Raw genomic sequence first — 21,370 nt, forward strand, 5'->3', positions numbered from 1 at the left:
CCTCTCTCCACCTCTCTTTTCCTGTCTTCCTTCTCTCTCTCTTACCCCTCCTTCTCCAACCCACCCACACACACACACACACACACTCTCTCTCTCTCTCTCTCTCTCTCTCTCTCTCTCTTCCTCTCTCTCTCTCCCCCTCTCTCCGGTTGTTTCTGAGGAACAGGTCTTCATCACAGGGACCTGGTTGGCTTGCAGTCCCGCGCTGGTGAAAGTAGAGCGCCACAAGGTGTCTTTTTCTATTTGTTTGTTTCATGGTGCGCTGCACCAACCACTGACCTGTGGTAGCCATGTTGTGCGAGATGGAGCCAGGTTCAGCCAATCAAAAAGGACCTGGAAATTAACACTTATCTTTTCATTCTTGGAAGTGGACCATGGAAAGAGGTTTTTCATGGCTACTATACGAGACTATACAATAAAGTACAGTTTGAACCATGATTATTCAAAATATATTTTTAGTTGAAGAATCCAGTTAATCTTTCAAACAATCCAAAGACTATGATAAATTTGTGTTTGTAATAGTGTAATTCTGTAATAACGTGTTTTACTTTAAATCAGTCTCCAAAGTGAACAATGTTGAAGATTTAGCCAAACTCTGCATTTAAAGGCCCAGTACAGTCAAGAATGTGATTTACCTGTGTTTTATATATATTACCACACTACCTGATTGGAATAAAACTGTGACATTGTGAAAATGATGACAATGCCCTTTTAGTGTAAGAGCTGTTTGAAATTACCTCCTGAAATGTCCTGTTTTGGTGGGGTTGAGTTTTGGACGTAAATTAGTTAATAGACCAATAAGAAAGAGATTTCAGTTTTCCCCTCCCCACTCAGTCCACTCCCAGACAGTCCTAGCAAAATTCTTGCTTGAGAAATTGTTCTTTCTTAGGAAGCAAATGTTGTTTATCTTTGACCGTTTCAATTCAAAACAATCACTGTAAGGTGCTTAAAGGCCCAGTGAATTCAAGAACTGCGCTATGAGATTGGAATATTTCCACACTATGAGATTGGATTAATACTGTGAAATTGTGTAAAAACAATCACAGTAAGGTACTAAAATTGTTGCCCAGAAATCACATGATATCGAGACAAAAACGGCTGCATTGGACCTTTAAGATATTTCATAAATATGTTATTTTTTAAATACATTTGCACATTATTCACTTGCTCTTCAACTTTCTGTGGATACCTTATGAGTGCTGGCTGCATAGGGAGAAATTGCAATATTCACAGCCATTGACTGTTATTCAAGCAGGAAGTACTTGAAGAGGAAAGTTCATGTGCATTTATGATGGATTGTTCCATGTCTTCAATACTATATAATGGAAGGAGAGCTTGTTTGAAGGTCAGTGATTCTAGGGTTCTCTCTGGGCTGCGTCTTGTGGCTTCTTGTTAGGAAAATATCTCCAGCCTCTAGTCCATATTTCTGAAGAGCCTCTAGGTTGACTAGGTTGACTGGCCTTGCTCTAGATCTCTTTGAGGCGACTTCCTTCTCTTCCTCTTCCTGTTTAAAAGGAACTCGCTCATGAAGAACAAAGCTTGGGAACGTGTGTTCATAGGATTACCATTTTTTTTTTGTCAGCACTTTTCACCAGCTTTTGTGTAAAACATCCAGTTTTCCTCAAACCTCACTTTCCTTTTCCATGTCTTTGATATTTCCGGTGTGAGTTTTGTATGTTCAACGAATACGTAAATAGGTAGGTACAACCTCACATAGTATTTGAAGTGATCTGTTTTTGTCTTGGGATACTTTCAAACATACTGATATCATCAATGAAATCTTACAATAGTCGACGTAGAATTATTTTCCAGTTACCTAGGTGAAGATCACTCTAGTCTCAGTGGTGTCGTAATCTGGTTACTTTATCTCTTTCGGAACAACCACTGTAAGTTTTGGGTTCCTAGAGTTAGCTGTAGCGTAAGGCCTTGCTGTGTGTGTTGCCTGGCTGAGGTTGAGTGGATTCAGAGGGTTGACTGTTGGCAGGTGCTTTATTGCAGCAGGCTCTGCAGGGTTTGACATGTGTCTGTCCTTAATCTCCTAGTGATATGACAAAGCTCTGGTAAAGCCTGCGCTGGATCTCCTCTGTCTGCCGTGATACACGCACCCCCTGCCCCACCTCAACCCTCAACCCTGAGAGGGCTCAATGGGGCCCGCCACAAAGGATCAGGCAGAAAAGCAGCCGAAACCGAAGCTGAACACTCAATGGTATCTTCAGTTGAGACATGAACACGGTTATATATATAATGTGGAAGCCTGCCTGCAACACAGCATGCATCATATAACACACCCGTGTTTGCATAACAAACATTCTCTTCAAACTTACATACTCAGAGATACACTCAAGTGCACGCACACAGTCAGGCATTGCAATATACATTAGCAAAACAATCTAACTAGTGGGAGACGAGAACTCTCCATGCATGCAATATCTATGGATGGATTTTCTAAATCATTTCAAGCATGTGTGCCTCTAGCCATGCAGTGGTGAACACACTTGGGGTATAAGATATAGTGTAGTTGTAAGCTTTGTTTGATGAATTGGACCAGGGCTCCTGTGGGATAGATTACCTTAAACCATGCTCTTTTACTTTCTAATCCTGACTTGATTTGATCTGCACTAGAATGCAGCTGCTTGGAAACTCAACAGCAAACAGACACTATTTATATGATATCCAGTGTTGGGTGGATAGCTCCACCAGCTATAAGCACTGGCTTACTGCAAGTCTTATATTCTCTCTCCTCTTGTTTTATTATCTATGAGCGGCATGGATGGGCTTCAGGCTTTGCAATGCTCATTATAATTGGTTTTCTGCTTGAACTTTCAAAAACGGTCATGTCAAAAGAGGCACAAATATTTCCTCTGTTTTCTTTAGATTTGGCCAAAGGCCTTGCATCGAGCATTTGGATGTGGCACTTGACAAAGTTGCTGCAATATCTGCGGGGCATGGATCTGCTTTTGTCCTATAAAAGAAAAAGCACAGAACTTCAGCTGTATTCTGAACAACTGACCGGTGCCGTGTGCCCTCTGAGTTTAAGCTTGAATACCGAATCTGTAACTCTTGTCGAGCTTTGTTTCACCCTGTATTCACAAGATGACGTTGACGACAGCAATATGAGTTAGAACGAGAGAAACACTAATGTCCCTAAGTAGCTGGGTCAGCCACACTCCAATTGTATTATTGTTAAAATCGTCAACACTTCAAAAGGGATCTCAAGGCATAGATTTATCCATGCTAGTGGTGTTTGCCCGTCTGCCTTGGTCTGAGAAGTCTATGAAATGAAAACCATTTACAATTTACTCGTCAAACATGAGCAGATGACATGTGCATGGATGTGTTTGAGACATTCACTACACATGGTAAAGCATGAGGGGGAAAAAAAATCATATCACAGGTTCAGGGCAAATTGTTGTTGGTAGCAAGCCAATGCATCTGAGCATGTTGACATTTCACATGATGACATCAGACAGAGCGATAGTTTGCAACCTTGCATTCAATCGAATCATCAAAACGCGCTGAGGTGTAAGTGGGTGGTTTCCTTTTAGAAAACAACAATTGACATATATTGATATATACTTAGCGTTTTTGTGTGATAACAAAGTTTACTTTGAGTGTGTGTGTGGGGGGGGATTTCAACCATAATATCCCAGATCTACTTTTCTCATTCATCAGACATGGGCCCTTTATAAATCGGCACTTTTGCAGTTCTGCTCTGTCCTTCCTCAAGCTTTGCCCTAGAGATCTAATGCATCATTTGATGGTTAAACAATCCGCTGCCTCTTCAGCTACTGACTCCTACCAGCCGGATTGAAGCATTTTTCGTCCACTTAGAAATACACACTCTCCATCCGATCCCTTCCCTCCTTAATATCTCCTCTTTTACCATCCAGCGTTTATGGCTGTTTTTTCTACTTCAGTAACCAGTGAGCAGTGGGTTCATTAAACCTAATTGAATCGGAAACATGTCTGCCCTAGGAAACATTAACTCTTTACATAAAGGAAATGTATTTTTTTTTTTTTAATTTAGTCAATAAGGTCAAAGGACAAGGTTCAAATGTTCAATACTGTTGCATGTTGCTTCTGAAAGCAAAAAAAGAAGGCTATTTTAATGTTTTTTTTTCTTGATTATGTTTGTGATAGCTTTTATATTTAGTAATTATGAAATGTTTTTCACAAGAACTATCCATGTTATTCATATAAATAGCCATCTTAAAAACATTTGGGCACCACCTCCAGCCAGATAATTCTATCAATCTCATTGCATGAATAATTCCTTGTTGCCAGCACAATGGATCCCTAGTTCAAGTATTGCATTAATGGATTTCCATGTGTTGACCAGATTTAATATAATAATTTGACAATATCCATCAGAAATCAATGTGACATAACAGACTAGCCACAGCTGTTAATAGGAAGTAAATATGTATGATTGATCTGACTGGGCATCAAGTCCAGTCAATCTTCTTTAAAATAATCTTTGCAAACGATTAACCTCATTTTCCTGGTCCTGTCCCTCTTGCTGATGGCCATTAGAGTTGAGGAGGACAGAGGACTTTGATTTTTGGCTCCTCATCATTCACAGCTTGTCACTTCCCTTCATTCGTCATACATGGCTGCTGAATTGATTGTCTGTTTAGTCCTATGAATGATAAAGCCGCTGTGAGTCAGGGCAAGCCAAGGCCTCCAGAGGCTCCTTTTTCTTCTGTGCAAGGTGTATTCTGTCTTCACTCTCTTTTTTTGAAAAGCAGGGGGTTTTCCCCATTTTTGTTATAGATGTTTGACACAAACTTCCCTCAATATCATTGAGTAACACATGAACTGTTTCTCAGTATACAACAATGCTTTTTAGCATCGGATGTGCTTATCCACAGTGCCTCAATACTAATTTAAACACATACCCTTCCAAATACTACCAAAATAAATGTCCAAGCAAGCGCCCAGGATAGGACATGCGTTGAAGGGATAACTACTTGGAAGGGGAAGGGTCAGGGGCCACGGGCCACGGGTGAGGGCAACCAAGCACAGTCTACCAACATGGTGGGTCTGTGGGCTGAAGAAAGGCTTGATCAACTCTGCTGTTCTGACAGCACTCACAAGTTTCATACCATTGAGTAGCTGTAGCAGACACCGAGCTGAGTATCCATTAGCTGGATCCTCGCAAGGAGAGACATGTTTTGGTTATTATTTTTCAGGGTATCCTTCAGTAGGGTTATGTCTGGTCATCACATGCAGGTAAGAAAGAGCAGCTTCCTTCACGGAGCTGAAAGTTGTGTAGAGTCGGTAGGCTAGAGTAAAGAGATGATGAGGAAGGATGACATGGGAAAACAGGAAGAACATGAAGTGCTATGAAGTATTATGAAGTGATATGAAGTGCTTTGAGTTGTTATGAAGTGTTTTGGAGTGAAGAGACTGCCTGGCCTTGTTCTCCTAACTCAGCCCACTTACAGTCAAGAGAAGGCCCTTGACCCACATCTTTTCTCAGGGTCACCAAAGGTCAAAGGTTCACATGAGTCATGCCAAGGGTTGTTCGGAATACATATTTGTGCATGAGCAGCTCCTATTTAGATACATTCAAATTTGTATTTTTCTTGTCACATAAATGAGCAATCAAACACACTCATTGTGGTACTTGATACAACTGCCACATCCAGATCCACGTTCAGTTCATATGGATATTTTGCTGCTTTGCAGGAAGGATTTGTGTGACTAAATCAAATCTAAATACCAGAGGTCCATAAGCCAAGCAGAACATCATAACAACAAAATACACCTATTTCCAGCATAGGCCTAATACTTCCTTGGTGAAATAGATTTTAGTGTATGATGTTGTACAAGTTAAGATAACGTCTGTTCTAGTATTTCTATATCACAGGTTAGTCTAATTTCTTTAAAACAATTGTGGAGGTTTCAATATAATTCATGGTCAGCCTGAGGCTTTTTGACTATTACATGATAACATTTCACCAGTGTTGCAGCACATCGAAGGACACTGAATAAATTGTGTGAGGAAATACACTGAAGAGGGATTTTAGCATTTAACTTGCATAGGTCTGCAGGAGTTAATAGTAGCCCTATGAACTAGCAGCACTCTCAGAGGAGGAGACTTTACCCTTATCATTTGGGGGCTTTCTCACTACCAGTGCAAGCACTTAGCAGAGGACATCTGGGCTCTGTTCCATCTCTTATGGAGACCGTCCGTAAGCATGCTATTTATGTCTCTCTCTCTCTCTGCTGCTTTCTCTTTCGACTCTTTACAGACCATACACTTGCATAACCCCGTTAAGGTCCAATAATGCTATAAGATTAAAATGAGTGCTATAGTAAAATATATAAATTCAGGTCCATCATTATTGGCACCCTTGATAAAGACGAGCAAAAAAAGACTGTATCGAATAAGTAATACAAATACTGAGGTAATATGTAAGTACGAGGTACTTTCTGCATATGCTTCCGTTTTTCAACGCCAAACCCACCGCTGGTGTGTGTGGCCAAAGAGCTCTATTTTCGTGTCCTCTGACCATAGCACCGGTTCCAATCCAAGTGCCAATGCAGTTTATCAAACTCCAGGCGGTGCTATGGTCTGATGACATGAAAATAGAGATTTTTAGCCACGCAAACGAGTGGTGGGTTTGGCGTTGAAAAGCGCATATCCAGAAAAGTACCTCATACCTACAGTCAAATATGGTGGTGGATCTTTGATGTTATGGGGGTATTTTGCTTCCACTGGTCCTGGGACCCTTGTTAAGATCAACGGCATCATGACCTTTATCAAGTACTAGGACATTTTAGCCAATAACCTGGTTACCTCTGCCAGGAGGCTGACACTTGGCCACAATTGGATCTTCCTGCAAGACAATAAACTCAAGCACACATCAAAATCTACATAGAAATGGTTAATTGACCATAAAATCAACGGACTTGAACCCCATTGAAGACCTGTAGTTTGAATTGAAGACGGCAGTCCATAAGCGCAGACAAAGGATATCAAGGATCTGAAAAGATTTTGTATGGAGGAATAGTCTAAGATCCCTCCTAACGTGTTCTCCAATCTCATAAAATATTTTCGAAAAAGGCTTGGTGTCGTTATCCTCGCAATTGTAGGGTGCTGGAGTATTGAAAACAAGGGTACCAATAATTTTGACCTCTATCTTTATTTGATTTATTTTATTACTTGCTAAACAAAACCTCTTCATCTGAGTAATTGTATTATTATCAAAGAATGTAATGTTCACCAAAAACATTTGCATGCAATATAGATCCATATTTGTAGAATTTAGTTTATACAGTCTTTTTTGCTCGTCTTTATCAAGGGACAAGGTTGGCCTTTTTTATGGAGGAATGTACAGTCAAAAACCCTTGTATTGGTGTTAAGTATGCTGGTAATTAAGCTGTAAAATCTAAATGGGACTAAAATCCCCTTACATGTATGTGTATGCACAGCCACTGTCAAAAGTGTTATTGCTAAACACATATAGTGTCTGTTTCATTGTGCAGAGACAGACATCTCCTAACCAAACTGTAGTTGGAATCAACAGAAATGAACTTGTGACATTGCAAAGCACCCCTTTCAACAGATCTGCTAAATGTCACCAGACCGGTTCTGAATGTAATCCCAATTTGTCTTGGAATTAGTACTATGCAGTAAAGATGTAATTATTTCGACAATATATAGCCTTCTGCTAAGAACTTTCAAGAGGAGCTATACTGCTGCCAGTGTTGATCATGTGATAATTCTTGTATCATTGTGGATAAGTCCCAGACATAGCCTCGAAGGCTCACATCACTTCTCTTTTAGGGGAGAGTGATGTGACCAGCAATGACAGTTAAAAAGTCATACGCAACCAAAGCTATTGCCTGTTTGGGTATTTGCCTGTAGTTTCTTAATTGCAACTGTAATGTAGCTTTACAATGATGAACATAGACATAGAATATTTTTCTGAGACTATCTACTTTTATGTGACAATGTCTATGTGTATGTCAATGTATATATAATCCAGTGTGTGCAAATGAAAACAATGAAGAGATGCAAATAGAAGAACTACAGATTTAGTGCATGTTGAGATGCTGTGATGTGTTTGTGGCTATGAGGCAGACTAAAGGAAAAACCTTAGGAAGACATAGGCTACCGGTCACAAATTGCCAGTTGCAATCCCTGGGGGAATACTGTTACATAGGTCTAAAACATACCGTATTGACTTGATGAGACACGCATTTGTCAAATAGCCATCTGATATCACAAAACGTGGCATGAACAATTGAAATACCCTCATTACATCGATTCAAAGTGTTATTAAATGACTACAATATATGTCACATTTTTCTTAAATGTCCTCTCTGAGATTTGGAGATGTTAGTTTAATACATTAGTTTGTCATAGTCCAATGTCTATCAACATAGTCAGAACGACAACAACAAAAACAAATATCTGCCTTATTGAAGTTTCCCCTCTACTAATAAGGGCTGATTTTGCAACAAATCAACACATCAGGCTAAACTATAGTGATAAACATCATCCTCATAATGTCTTTGAATAGCTAGGTCTAGGCTATATCAGATCGACCTCCCCTATCAGCTGAAGGATACGAGCCTCCCCTCACTCCATACAGTGAAGTACGATATACAGTTGAAGTCGGGAAGTTTACATACACTTAGGTTGGAGTCATTAAAACTCGTTTTTCAACCACTCCACAAATTTCTTGTCAACAAACTATAGTTTTGGCAAGTCGGTTAGGACATCTACTTTGTGCATGACACAAGTCATTTTTCCAACAATTGTTTACAGACAAATTATTTAACTTATTATTCACTGTATCACAATTCCAGTAGGTCAGAAGTTTACATACATTAAGTTGACTGTTCCTTTACACAGCTTGGAAGATTCCACAAAATGATGTCATGGCTTTAGAAGCTTCTGATAGGCTAATTGACGTCATTTGAGTCAATTGGAGGTGTACCTGTAGACGTATTTCAAGGCCTACCTTCAAACTCAGTGCCTCTTTGCTTGACATCATGGAAAAATCAAAAGAAATCAGCTAAGACCTCAGAAAAAAAATGTAGACCTCCACAAGCCTGGTTCATCCTTGGTAGCAATTTCCAAATGCCTGAAGGTACCACGTTCATCTGTACAAACAATATAACGCAAGTATAAACACCATGGGACCACGCAGCCGTCATACCGCTCAGGAAGGAGACGCGTTCTGTCTCCTAGAGATTAACGTACATTGGTGCGAAAAGTGCAAATCATTCCCAGAACAACAGCAAAGGACCTTGTGAAGATGCTGGAGGAAACAGGTACAAAAGTATCTATATTCACAGTAAAACAAGTCCTATATCGACATAACCTGAAAGGCAGCTCAGCAAGGAAGAAGCCACTGCTCCAAAAGCGCCATAAAAAAGCCAGACTACAGTTTGCAACTGCACGTGGGGACAAAGATCATACTTTTTGGAGAAATGTCCTCTGGTCTGATGAAACAAAAAAAGAACTGTTTGGCCATAATGACCATTGTTATGTTTGGAGGGAAAAGGGGGAGGCTTGCAAGCCAAAGAACACCATCCCAACTGTGAAGCACGGGGGTGGCAGCATCATGTTGTGGGGGTACTTTGCTACAGAAGGGACTAGTGCACTTCACAAATAGATGGCATCATGAGAAGGGAAAATTATGTGAATATATTGAAGCAACATCTCAAGACATCAGTCAGGAAGGTAAAGCTTGGTCGCAAAAGGGGTCTTCCAAATGGGCAATGACACCAAGCATATTTCCAAGTTGTGGCAAAATGGCTTAAGGACAACAAAGTCAAGGTATTGGAGTGGCCATCACAAAGCCCGGACCTCAATCCTATAGAAAATTTGTGGGCAGAACTGAAAAGCATGTGCGAGCAAGGAGGCCTACAAACCTGACTCAGTTACACCATCTCTGTCAGGAGGAATGGAACAAAACTCACCCAACTTATTGTGGGAAGCTTGTGCAAGACTACCCGAAACATTTGGCCCAAGTTAAACAATGCAAAGGCAATGCTACCAAATACTAATTGAGTGTATGTAAACTTCTGACCCACTGGGAATGTGATGAAAGAAATAAAAGCTGAAATAAATCGTTCTCTCTACTATTTTTCTGACATTTCACATTCTTAAAGTAAAGTGGTGATCCTAACTGACCTAAAACAAGGAATTTTTACTAGGATTAAATGTCAGGAATTGTAAAAAACTGAGTTTAAATGTAGTTGGCTAAGATGTATGTAAACTTCCGACTTAAACTGTAGCTACGAATAGCAAATATTGGTTGGCTGTAAAGGTGCTTTATAATACAACTCCTAGTAGTTGACTCAAAACTTGCCTAAGAGCACGACATTTGTTTTACATTTACATTACATTTAAGTCATTTAGCAGACGCTCTTATCCAGAGCGACTTACAAATTGGTGCGTTCACCTTAAGACATCCAGTGGAACAGCCACTTTACAATAGTGCATCTAAATCTTTTAAGGGGGGTGAGAAGGATTACTTTATCCTATCCTTTTGTAGTGGGAATTGTGTTTTGTGCTATGTTGCGGCAAAGCTGCCTTCAAAAACAACTTGTTTTTGTTCAGAGTAATAGTGTCGGTCGTTCCAGCAATTCGGTGCCTTTTGAGAAGTGTATAAAAAAATATATGTTTGATTTCACCTAATTTTCTAATTCTGTCATAAAGAGCATGTTCAACTTCATTAAAAAATATGTTTTCCCATCTCAAGAGGTTAAATTTAAAAAACTACTTTAGCGCCACATAGGCCTAAAGTAACGGGATTGACCATAACAGGGTTGATGATTTCATCTTAAATCAGTCATAATAAATCCTCTTATGACTGGGAAAATGGAAGCTTGTTGTGTGCAACATGGGGTGACAATTCTTCTTTAAGCCCCGCCACAGAATTTTGGGCAATCAGTCACAGCGCTCCAATGGATAGCAACGGTCATCAAGTCTGACACCTTGGACAAGCTCATGTTTAAAACACATGAAAGCCAGTGAGGGCTATGGCAAAACTGAGTTTTCTTCAAAAAATACATGTTTAAATGGCCAAATAATTCAACACTGCACCAGGAGTGCTTGCTACTGTGATTCCTTGATGGAGGTTTTTGTTACATTGTTTGCTAGCTGCTCAGCTGCTTAGCTAGCTCTCAGTCTCATTTGCCACCAAACGTTGCTAACGCTAGCTAGCTAGCCACTTAATATATGTATAGTACCAGTCAAAACACCTACTCATTCCAGGGTTTCTCTTTATTTGTACTATTTTCTACATTGTAGAATAATAGTGAAGACAGCAATAACATATAGAATCATGCAGTAACCTATTTTTTGTTTAAACAAATCCAAATTCAGAGGAGACTGTGTGAATCAGGCTGCATGAAAAGAAACCACTACTAAAGGACACCAATAAGAAGAAGAGACTTGCTTGGGCCAAGAAACGCGAGCAATGGACATAGACCGGTGGAAATCTGTCCTTTGGTGTCTTTGTGAGACGCAGAGTCGGTGAATGGATAATCTTCGCATGTGTAATTCCCACCGTGAAATATGGAGGAGGAGGTGTGATGGTGTTGGGGTGCTTTACTAGTGAACATGTCAGTTATTTGTTTAGAATTCAAGGCATACTTAACTAGCATGGCTACCACAGCATTCTGTAGTGATAGTCCATCCAATATGGTTTGTGCATTTTTTTTAAACCTTTATTTAACTAGGCAAGTCAGTTAAGAACAAATTCTTATTTACAATGACGGCCTAGGAACAGTGGGTTAACTGCCTGTTCAGGGGCAGAATGATAGAATTGTACCTTGTCAGCTCGGGGATTTGAACTTGCAACCTTCCGGTTACTAGTCCAACACTCTAACCACTAGGCTACCCTGCCGTGCTTAGGACTATCATTTGTTTTTCAATGTGACAATGACCCAACACACCTCCAGCCTGTGTATGGGCTATTTGACCAAGAAGGAGAGTGATGGAGTGCTGCATCAGATGACCAGGCCTCCACAATCACCCGACCTCAACCCAATTGAGTTGGACCGCAGAGTGAAGGAACAAGTGCTCAGCCAACAAGTCCTCAGCATATGTGGGAACTCCTTCAAGACTGTTGGAAAAGCATTCCAGGTGAAGCTGGTTGAGAGAATGTCAAGTGTGCAAAGCTGTCATCAAGGCAAATGGTGGTTACTTTCAAGAATATAAAATATATATATTTTTTTAACACTTTTTTGGTTACTACATGATTCCATATGTGTTGTTTCATAGTTTTGATGTCATTACTATTATTCTACAATGTAGAAAATAGTAAAACAAATAAAGAAAAACCTTTGAATGAATAGGTGTGTCCAAACTTTTGACTGGTACTGTATGTTAGCTAGCTAAGCTAGCAATGGTATGAATTGATTTCCCATCTGCTGTCGACATCAGGAAACAATTTGAGAGTGGTAGTTAGTTCCAAAAGTGGTTATAGATTTGACTGCATGCTGACATTGAATTTAGAGCAATTCAGTGGCTAGCTACACTACAAACATAATTTTACTAGGTTCCCGCGAAGCAATTGTAATAACAGTCCACCACAACATAACCAAGAGTTTCCTGACTAGCAAGCAGTAGTCTGTGTTTCATTTATTTGTGTATTAGAAACACATTGAGGTCATTTCGCCAGTGGTTGAATGGGGAATTGACCCTTTAATATGCTGCTCCCGCCTTGTTATTTTCCTGGGAAGCCTTTTTCTCCACTCAAATCCCCTTACAATGATCTCAAACTGTGTTTTTAATGCACAATGAAATTAAACAGACGACCCCTTGCTAATCAGGAAACTTTTTGATATGTTGTGGTAGACTGTCATTACAATTGCTTGACAGGAACCACCTGGTCAGAATGCAGTCAAAGCTACTGGACACTTGGGAGCTAACTAGTGCTCCCAAATTGTATCCTAATGTCGACAGCAGATGGGAGTTGTATTAATAACGTGACGAATATAGCTAGCTAACATACATATCGATAAAACAATGTATGTGGCTCGCTAGCTAGCGTTAGCAACGTTTGGTGGTCAATGAGACTGAGAGAAAAATACTCCAACAAAGCTCTGCCTTTCAGAAATCACAGTAGCAAGTACCTCTGGTGCAATGTTAAATTATTTTGCCATTTAAACAATGTATTTTTTGAAGAAAACTCAGTTTTTCCCTCTTGCCCCGACAGGCTTTCGTTTGTTTCTAACGTGAGCATGTATGAGACTCAACAAACTGTTGCTATCAACTGGAGAGCTGCGATTGGTTGCCCAAACTTTTGGGGCGGGGCTTAGCGAAGGGCAATTGAATGCACGCTTCAGAACAACAAAATATAATTCATAAAACAATTATAGCCTGTCTATCAATGGGTAACAGGGTTGACATGTTATGCTCCATCTGCTCAGTTTCCCACCACAAAACACTAGAAAATTGCCAAAAATGGTAGAACCAGCTCCCCTGCTTTTACACTATGATTTGACTTATAGATGTTCGATGTTTCTTTTCAAAATACCATTTATAAAGGAATTGTTTCACCATATTAAATCGAGAGTTCATTTCACATAAAAGGGTTGACCTTAAAATGAGGGACATACATAAATTAATCACTAATCACATGATAAATATATATATATATATTTTAAAATACTCTGTCAAAGCAACAAAATATCTAGGGCTTTACAATGATGGTGAAAACTTAGAGAAATGTTGGGGTTAAGTGGGTTAAAATACTCCTAGAATTCACAGAGGGTGCATGGAGGGACATTTTAAAACGCTGAGTTTTGGCACTTTAGCGAGTCTTTAGTCATATAAAAATCTGATTGATTGAATCCTCCATGTGGTCTATAGTAAATGGCAATTCATTTTTGGTGCACAATTACTACTTAAAATATCAAAGTGACGCAAAAGGATGTATGTTCTTGCAACGACCCAATACCCTAATGAATTAACTTGATGCTATCGCTTTTCAATTTGAGCAATTTCTTGTTTGACATATTATTTTGAGTCTACGTCTGTACCCGCGTACTGCTCTGAAGTTTGTTTGCACACGTCTGGAACAACTGATAACCAGAGCAACTTCACAAAACGTCTGAGTTCACAAATGACAGACCTATTTCAATGCTGAAGGTTACGCACCTCTGACATCGCGTAGGCCAAGCAATACTCTACTAAAAGCTTAAACTTAAATGTATATTTTCAGTAATTATATAGTCATCATGTATATGAAAATGATTGAGACTGGTGCAATTGAAATAAGGATTCTTTATTTAGTTATTTTCCTAAATCTATACGCTATAAATCCAAAGTATTGACCCTGCTTGTCTGTTAACTTCGTTCCAAAAAAGCGCTTATTTTTAAAATGACATTGTCCATTATTTTGTACACAATAAATCCGATTTAGGACTACTGTTTTGTAGTTGTTGTTGTTTTTTACAGAACTGTTTGTCGAAAATCCCAAACTGTCAAAAATTATGCTAAATGTGACGTCCATCCAACTGTTTTAGAACTGTTTTACTTCATAGCAGCCTAGTCTACCCGTCTTTCTGGATAATCCTTTCCGAGTTCCAAATTGTAAGAAGTGGTTGCATAAATAAAGAATGGGAAATCTCGTATTATGTTATCGGCTGTCACTTATTCTATTAATTTCATATTTGAAAGTGTGATGAGCATTGACGCTATATCAGCATGCCACTTTAACTTATCTTGATATTTCAATGTCCCCACTTGTTGGTCTTTTGGAATAGCAGGCCAGTCGCCATATGAGAAATGAATAAACAATGTAAACGTTTTGTCCAATTATTTTGAGTCCAAGACTGTTCAGCCTTCTTTTAGGAAACTGCTAGTGTGAGTTTGCAAAACAAATCCAAATAAAGTCTCCGACCTCAATGAAACACTAGCCCACGCTCTTAGAAAAAAAGGTTCAGTATAGAACTAAAAAGGGTTATATTGCTTGCTTCATATATGGCACCCCTAAAGGTTCTATATAAACCCTTATGTAGGGTTATTTGATCAGATCCCCGGGGGTTATTCTACACTGAACCAAAATCGGAACCAAAAATACTCCTTGGGTTCCATATTGGGTTCTTTAGGAAACCAATTATGTTATTTATATAACATTAAGGGGTGCCATATATGAAGCACGCATAGAAACCTTTTTGGTTCTATCCAGAACCTTTTTTTCTTAGAGTGTAAACCATATAGCCTACCTTTCAAGCAAGCATGCCCATTTCTGAGGGTTATCTATTTTTGATCAACGATTTTTGTTTTTGCATTAATGTAAATTCTAAGTGATTTCACTGTAATCAAACATTCACTGTAATCACAGCCTAATTAGTAACACCTCATTTCTACTGAGCTTGAACAAACTGAAAATATTCCATACAGCATAGAGCTACCGAGAAAGAATTTAATCAAAACGTCAAATCTATATTTATGCCTACAGGAAAGCAAGCAATATTTCACTCAATTAATTTTGAATTAAATAATTTCATTTAGATGCACCTGTATTTGTAAAGAAAAATCAGTTAAGAGAAATTGTTTCGGAAGAAAAATGATTTAAAAGTTTTATTTGTAAACATTAAATATCTCTTTCTCTCTAAACGTTTGGAATTCGGCACCGAATGCATTGCAATATCCTACTCAAATACACCATGAAGGCAAAGGACGTACCGCACACTTAATTATATTTTATATAGGACGAATTTTTCATTTTCAAATGTGTAAAATGATAACAATCTAAACGTCTATAAGACATAAAACATAGACAACGTGCTCAGCATGAATTATGAAGGTTTTAACTCATTTAAAAATGCTCCATGCTTAACGTCGCTTTTGGCAATAAAATAATAAATATATAAACGTTTATATTCAACAGCAACAATACTTACAACACATACAAACAAGGAATGTCTGACAGTTTTACAAACACCATGGATCCCTCTTTATCTATACAGATGGAGATACTTTTCACATATGCGTCATACATAAAAGGTGTGCCAGTACTACGAATCTTTATAAAAATCTAGCAGACTACATAGTGTCCAGTATATAATGTATAATATAGACATGTCTCCTCGACAGCCAGTGCCTATAAAAACCTACAACATGCGTTGTCTTTTCGAAATACTTTCGCACCTCTGGGATCCTGACAGAAACACATATAGGCACAAGTCATAAAAGTCCAATTAAATTTTGTCATTAACAAACTTTTTACAAGTGTTATAAATTGACGCTTTGGACGCATCACATAATCTATCATATATGTGTATATATAAATGGAATATATTACATCTCAGTATGCGTTATCAATGGAGCAGATGGTTAGTCAACAATAAGGAATAAGAATTGCAAGAAAGTGTTTCACTTGGTCGAGAATTATCCACATTAAGTCAAGAGAAGACTTGGAGACTTCCCCCGGTGTGGGGTCGAACATGGGCTACTCACAACATTTCTGGCAATTACATTTAAAAAAATCGAAGATCAGTTGGTTTTCTGAACCCAATTTTCTCACTCTTCTTTATATCAATTTCGTGGATCCTTGATTGTACTATGGAGCTTGCAAATATTCAGAGATAAAATATTTCAAATCTGTTAGGCTGACTCAAACAGAGTCTGTGGAAGTTCTTTGAGGTCTCGTCAAAAGTCCGTTTTAACGTCTATTTAAAAAGGTAGAGTGTCGAGGAAAAGTTTGTCAATTATTGCTGGCGGAGGAACCAAGTCTTCGAGTTTTAAGTAGAAGATACGTTGCAGACCTTGTGTACATAGGGTGCGAAGTTCAGGGAGCTTTCCCAAAAGTTTTGACAAGTAGTTCGGACGATTCAAACCTCCGCCATTGAATGTCACTTGGTCTTTAAGGCAGTTCACTATCTTGTTTTGAAGTTCTTCAACCCTTTTGGGTTCCTTAAGCCCATGCCTCTCTGTAATGTGAAAATAATAAAACATAATTACCAAAACGTGAATATAAGAAATGCATTTAAACAGTGTAACATTTGGGAGAGTGATTAAATTCAAGTATATCCTATTTGCGCACCTGTTACCATGGCAAGAGCGGCGATGCAGGAGAATGCTGATATGTCGATGTTCATGCTCTGCAGGTTAGAGGAAAACTCCACAATCGAGTCTATCCATTCCCCAAATCCTCGGACACACTGCAGCCTATGTAAGACCACCCCGTTGCAAAAAATGAGTTTGCCTTCCACTGGGTTGGACCTGCAATTAATAACAAAGTGGCATTAATTACCTTGAGCAATAAATAGGGATTTAAGAGGCTCCTAATTATTGGATAGCTAATAAAAGCCAAAGCAGCGGAGCTTGAAGGGGGCTGATCTTTATTATAGTCGAGGTTATTTCATAATTAAGAAGAGGCTTACCTGTATGCCAGCCGCAGAACAAAAAGTTCCAGGAAGGCTGATTCGAAAAGGAGATCTTGATCCTGCTTCGGAAGATCAGAAAACCCAGGGATCTTCTCCGCCCAACCTCGGATAATCTCCATGGAACCCGTCAGGAGATCATAGAACTGCTGGATGTGCTGGGTGTCGTCTCCACTCATTTGGTAGTCAGGGTTAGCCTGAAACTGGAATTTTAATTTCAACAGGGCTTAATGAGGTCCTTTAAAATATATTACCCGTGAAATTGCAAAGCCTATTTCTAGGAGGGGAGTGCTTTTTTACTATTACATTAATGTCTTCTTTTTTATTGAGTTCTCCGTTTCAAAGTAATTTACTTAAGTAAAATATGCCACCTTAAAAGACTGACAAAGTTTAGAATGCAGACCTGTCTTGCACAAAACATTTGAAGTCGATACATTGTGTGGCAAATGCACATCCAAACACGATCAAATACATCCAGACATGCACTGCTTTGTACAAACGCTGTATTTTTACTCTAATAATATTATAAATTAGCAGCACGGTGTTTATGTTCATACACAATTTGTTAAAGGGAATTAAATGATAAACTCACTCTTGAGTAGTCCAAGCCAGACATGGACGGGTTGGAATCGACATGAGCCCTAACAAGGGCACTTATGAGACTGACAGGTGGCGAGGGTGGTGAGGGGTCTTGGGGACTTTTAGGTTTGGAGGGAAGACGGCCTCTTCGACCTTTTAGATTAGCAGTCCGGACAACTGTGTTGAGAGGAAGACAAGAGAAAATATAGACTTGTATTTAACTTTGATTGTTGTGCGTAAAAGGTTAAACTTGCTTTACGCGCAAACTTTACGCGCAGGACCGCAGGTGTTTTATGGCCATGCACGGACACAAACAATCAAAGTGACCACAATATGTTCTTACCCTCTTTGACCATTCCGACAACCATGCACTTCTGGAAACGGCAGTACTGGCAACGGTTTCTTCGGCGTTTATCGACAGGACAATTTTTGTTCGCTAAACACACATATTTAGCATTTTTCTGAACAGTGCGCTGCAAAGAAAAATACAACAGGGTTTTAAGCATGGACATCAGCACATGTAAAATGAATACACAGTTGGCATACATTCAGCTGCGCTATGGGGAATAAATTGATATTGTAACAGAACATCCATCCTTCCCGTTTTGGGCTATTATATATGTGAGGAACCGGAGAGGTAGACATTCAGTAAAAACAAAAATCCGTGGGCATTCATATTTTTACGGCCCTCTGAGACGACCTCTAATTAAATATGTAAGATTAGGCTATTTAATCGGGGGTTGGAAATAAAGTGACCATTCAATTTTACCATGGGGAATATTGCACTTCCTTGTCCAGACAAGACCGTAATTTCACAAAAAGACCTCACAACACTGACAGTTTTTAATGTCGTGATGAAAGTGATATCCACAAGTTATTACAGTTGTCATAATTGTTTACTAGGCTTAGTCCCACCACTAATAACAAGGGGATTATGAAAATAACAATACTAAAATTAAAAGGACTGATAATACAATGAATAATTGTAATAATTGAATTAAGCTACATAATTCACAATCAGCGAACGCCCACCTTAAAAAATCCTTTGCAACCCTCGCAGGTTCTCACTCCATAATGCTGGCAAGCGGCGTTGTCCCCACACACTGCGCACAGACCCTCGTTTGATGGTGACCCTCGGGACGGGGGCGAATGAACTTGGCTGTCCATCAACTGGTGTCCATGGCCGAGCTGAAGGGAGTGAGGAAAGGCTAACCCGGCCTGTTTCCTTAGAGCACTGGGTACCGCGAAGCTCTGGCTGTCTAAGCCTCGGTGTGCTCCTGGGTTGTCGTGGTTCATGGAGACATGCAGTGGGCCATCGAATCGCATCTGGCAACTCGACACAGGGGTACCAGGAGGGGACTGTTTGAAGGAGAATAGTGACAGCCTTGACACCGGGTTTTTGCGCTGCTCTATCATATGAGAGGTCGCTGCCACATAGTTCTGGTGGAAACTGTGGAGGGACCCAGGGTCCTCCCACATGTGATTGGGCTGAACCTGGAAGTTTGGTGTGGTTGGGGCATGAGGCGAGGAGGGTTTGAAGTACATAGAGCCGGAGTGGGCCATCATCTCTTCCGACTGAGCTGGCAAATGGCTCTGCTGATGATAGCTGTGCATCTGGACGTCCTCGACTTTGATGGAGGACTGCTCTCCAGAATGCGGCATTTGATATAGACAGGGCGGTTTAACGTCGTAACTGGTGCTATAGTTGTCCATGAACGTGCTGAAACTAGGGAGAGAAGTAGTAGCTGTGATCTCAGTGTTGGTCAGGTCCATACTAAACTTAACAAACTCAGGTGTTAAGAAGTCGCAGCTGTATTCTCCAGCGGTGTGGTAGCTGTAGCTCTGAGAAGCGGGACTGGCTCCTTGCGGTGATGACCCATACTGAGCCTGAACGCAGGGCATGGCTGAAAACGAAAGTGGCAACATGTTCATGTTCAAACCCATTTGCAAGCTACAAAGTATATACATTCCATATAATCTACAAAATAACAAGTATTATAAAAACATCTGATCCGGATCTGATGTTCAGATAACTTATTTAGTCGCATGTTTTAATCGGGCAATCGGGAACAGTGAACTTCATGAGATTTATTCATAATCTTCTTTTTTTTTAATTATAGACTGTATAATAAGCTTTCCTACCTTTAGTCTTGAGACTGTTTTTCGGTGACACTTGAAATTGATAATGTTGTCTGGAGGAGTATGGGGTCAGGATTCAAGAAAGTGTTTCTTTTCTGGAATCGTCCCCTAATGAAATAGATACATTTAACTTATATTCATCTAGAAAACGCAATGCCATCAGATATGTCAATGCTCCAACAATTCACGAGAAACAGGTTAGGCAATTAATAAAGCACAATTTTGAGACATTTTCACTATGCTTTTACTTATGTTCGCCTCACAGCCTGCCCTACAATATAGCCTAAATGACAAAAGGTCAATTATAAGACCATATGGATGAGCTTTAAAATCACACGCTGCTTCGTAGTTGCCTGTTATAGTCTATACACACGCATGACATTTTGAATGAAGAAATTAGAAGTTTAAATGTCGCTGAACATCCACCCTCCACGGCATTGACGTCGATGACTTTCTCCAAGTCTCCTTTCCAAAGTAATGTTGCACATTCATTGTAAAATGTAACAATTCTCAACCCGTAAGTACCACTCCCAATGTGCAAAGTAACAATTCTCAACATGACACAATACGTGACAAATAAACTGTTACAATAAAACTGGTTTGATGACTCCCAATCAATTTTTAAAAAGAAGTAAGATGTCACAACACATAACGCTTATTAAAAAAACATACCACTTATTCAAATAAATCAACCTACCTTCTTTCACGTCAGAATCGTGGTTGTCAATCCATGCATAAAGCATGTAGATAGTGCTTTTCAATTCTGTAAAAAGCTCCAAAGCGTGAGCGACAGTACAGCCTACAATACCAACCAAGCAATCTGTATGACTTCCTCAGAGCACTGCGCGCGATACAACCTTCGACTACCCGGTCTGCCAATGTGCCTTTGTTTATGTGAGCTCTCCGCACCACAGCCCACGTGTTTCAAATATCAACGTCATCTGCGTCGCCAGTGACATGCACCAATCCCTTTTGGAACATGGTCCAGCCAACATGATGAGTCCGTTGCATAGTCTGTGTACATGTGTACCTGGGACTACTCTCTTTTATTGATTATAACCATAAAAAGTATTGGAAACCGCGTTATTTAAACATTTGAATATTTATATTAAAGTAAAGCTTAACTGTGCAATTGTGTTTAGACTGAGCGTCATTCTCAGCCTCTACCAGGTGTCTCATTTTACGTGTTTCGAAGCAGCAGCAGCAAGGTGTTCAAATAGCCTAGGAAAGACGCACAGCAGGCCACATAGGTTTACACGATTTTGACGGGTAAAGCTCTGTTGCA

The 21,370-nt window shown here is 39.6% G+C and overlaps 1 protein-coding gene across 1 annotated transcript; it reads right to left on the reverse strand.

Annotated features, from left to right (window-relative positions):
- Nucleotides 1-15,439: 15,439 nt before the first annotated feature.
- On the reverse strand, nt 15,440-20,940 carry LOC115130778 (nuclear receptor subfamily 4 group A member 2). Its single transcript, XM_029662227.2, has 8 exons — nt 20,783-20,940; nt 20,089-20,193; nt 18,979-19,850; nt 18,290-18,419; nt 17,960-18,123; nt 17,368-17,570; nt 17,028-17,206; nt 15,440-16,914 (listed from the first exon to the last, which is right to left on the reverse strand). Exons 3-8 carry the CDS (start codon nt 19,846-19,848, stop codon nt 16,658-16,660), a joined length of 1,803 nt encoding a protein of 600 aa, XP_029518087.1. The 5' UTR covers nt 19,849-19,850; nt 20,089-20,193; nt 20,783-20,940; the 3' UTR covers nt 15,440-16,657.
- Between the last annotated feature and the right edge of the window lie 430 nt (nt 20,941-21,370).

The sequence above is a fragment of the Oncorhynchus nerka genome, linkage group LG1 (assembly GCF_034236695.1).
Source record: "Oncorhynchus nerka isolate Pitt River linkage group LG1, Oner_Uvic_2.0, whole genome shotgun sequence".
NCBI lineage: Eukaryota > Metazoa > Chordata > Actinopteri > Salmoniformes > Salmonidae > Oncorhynchus > Oncorhynchus nerka.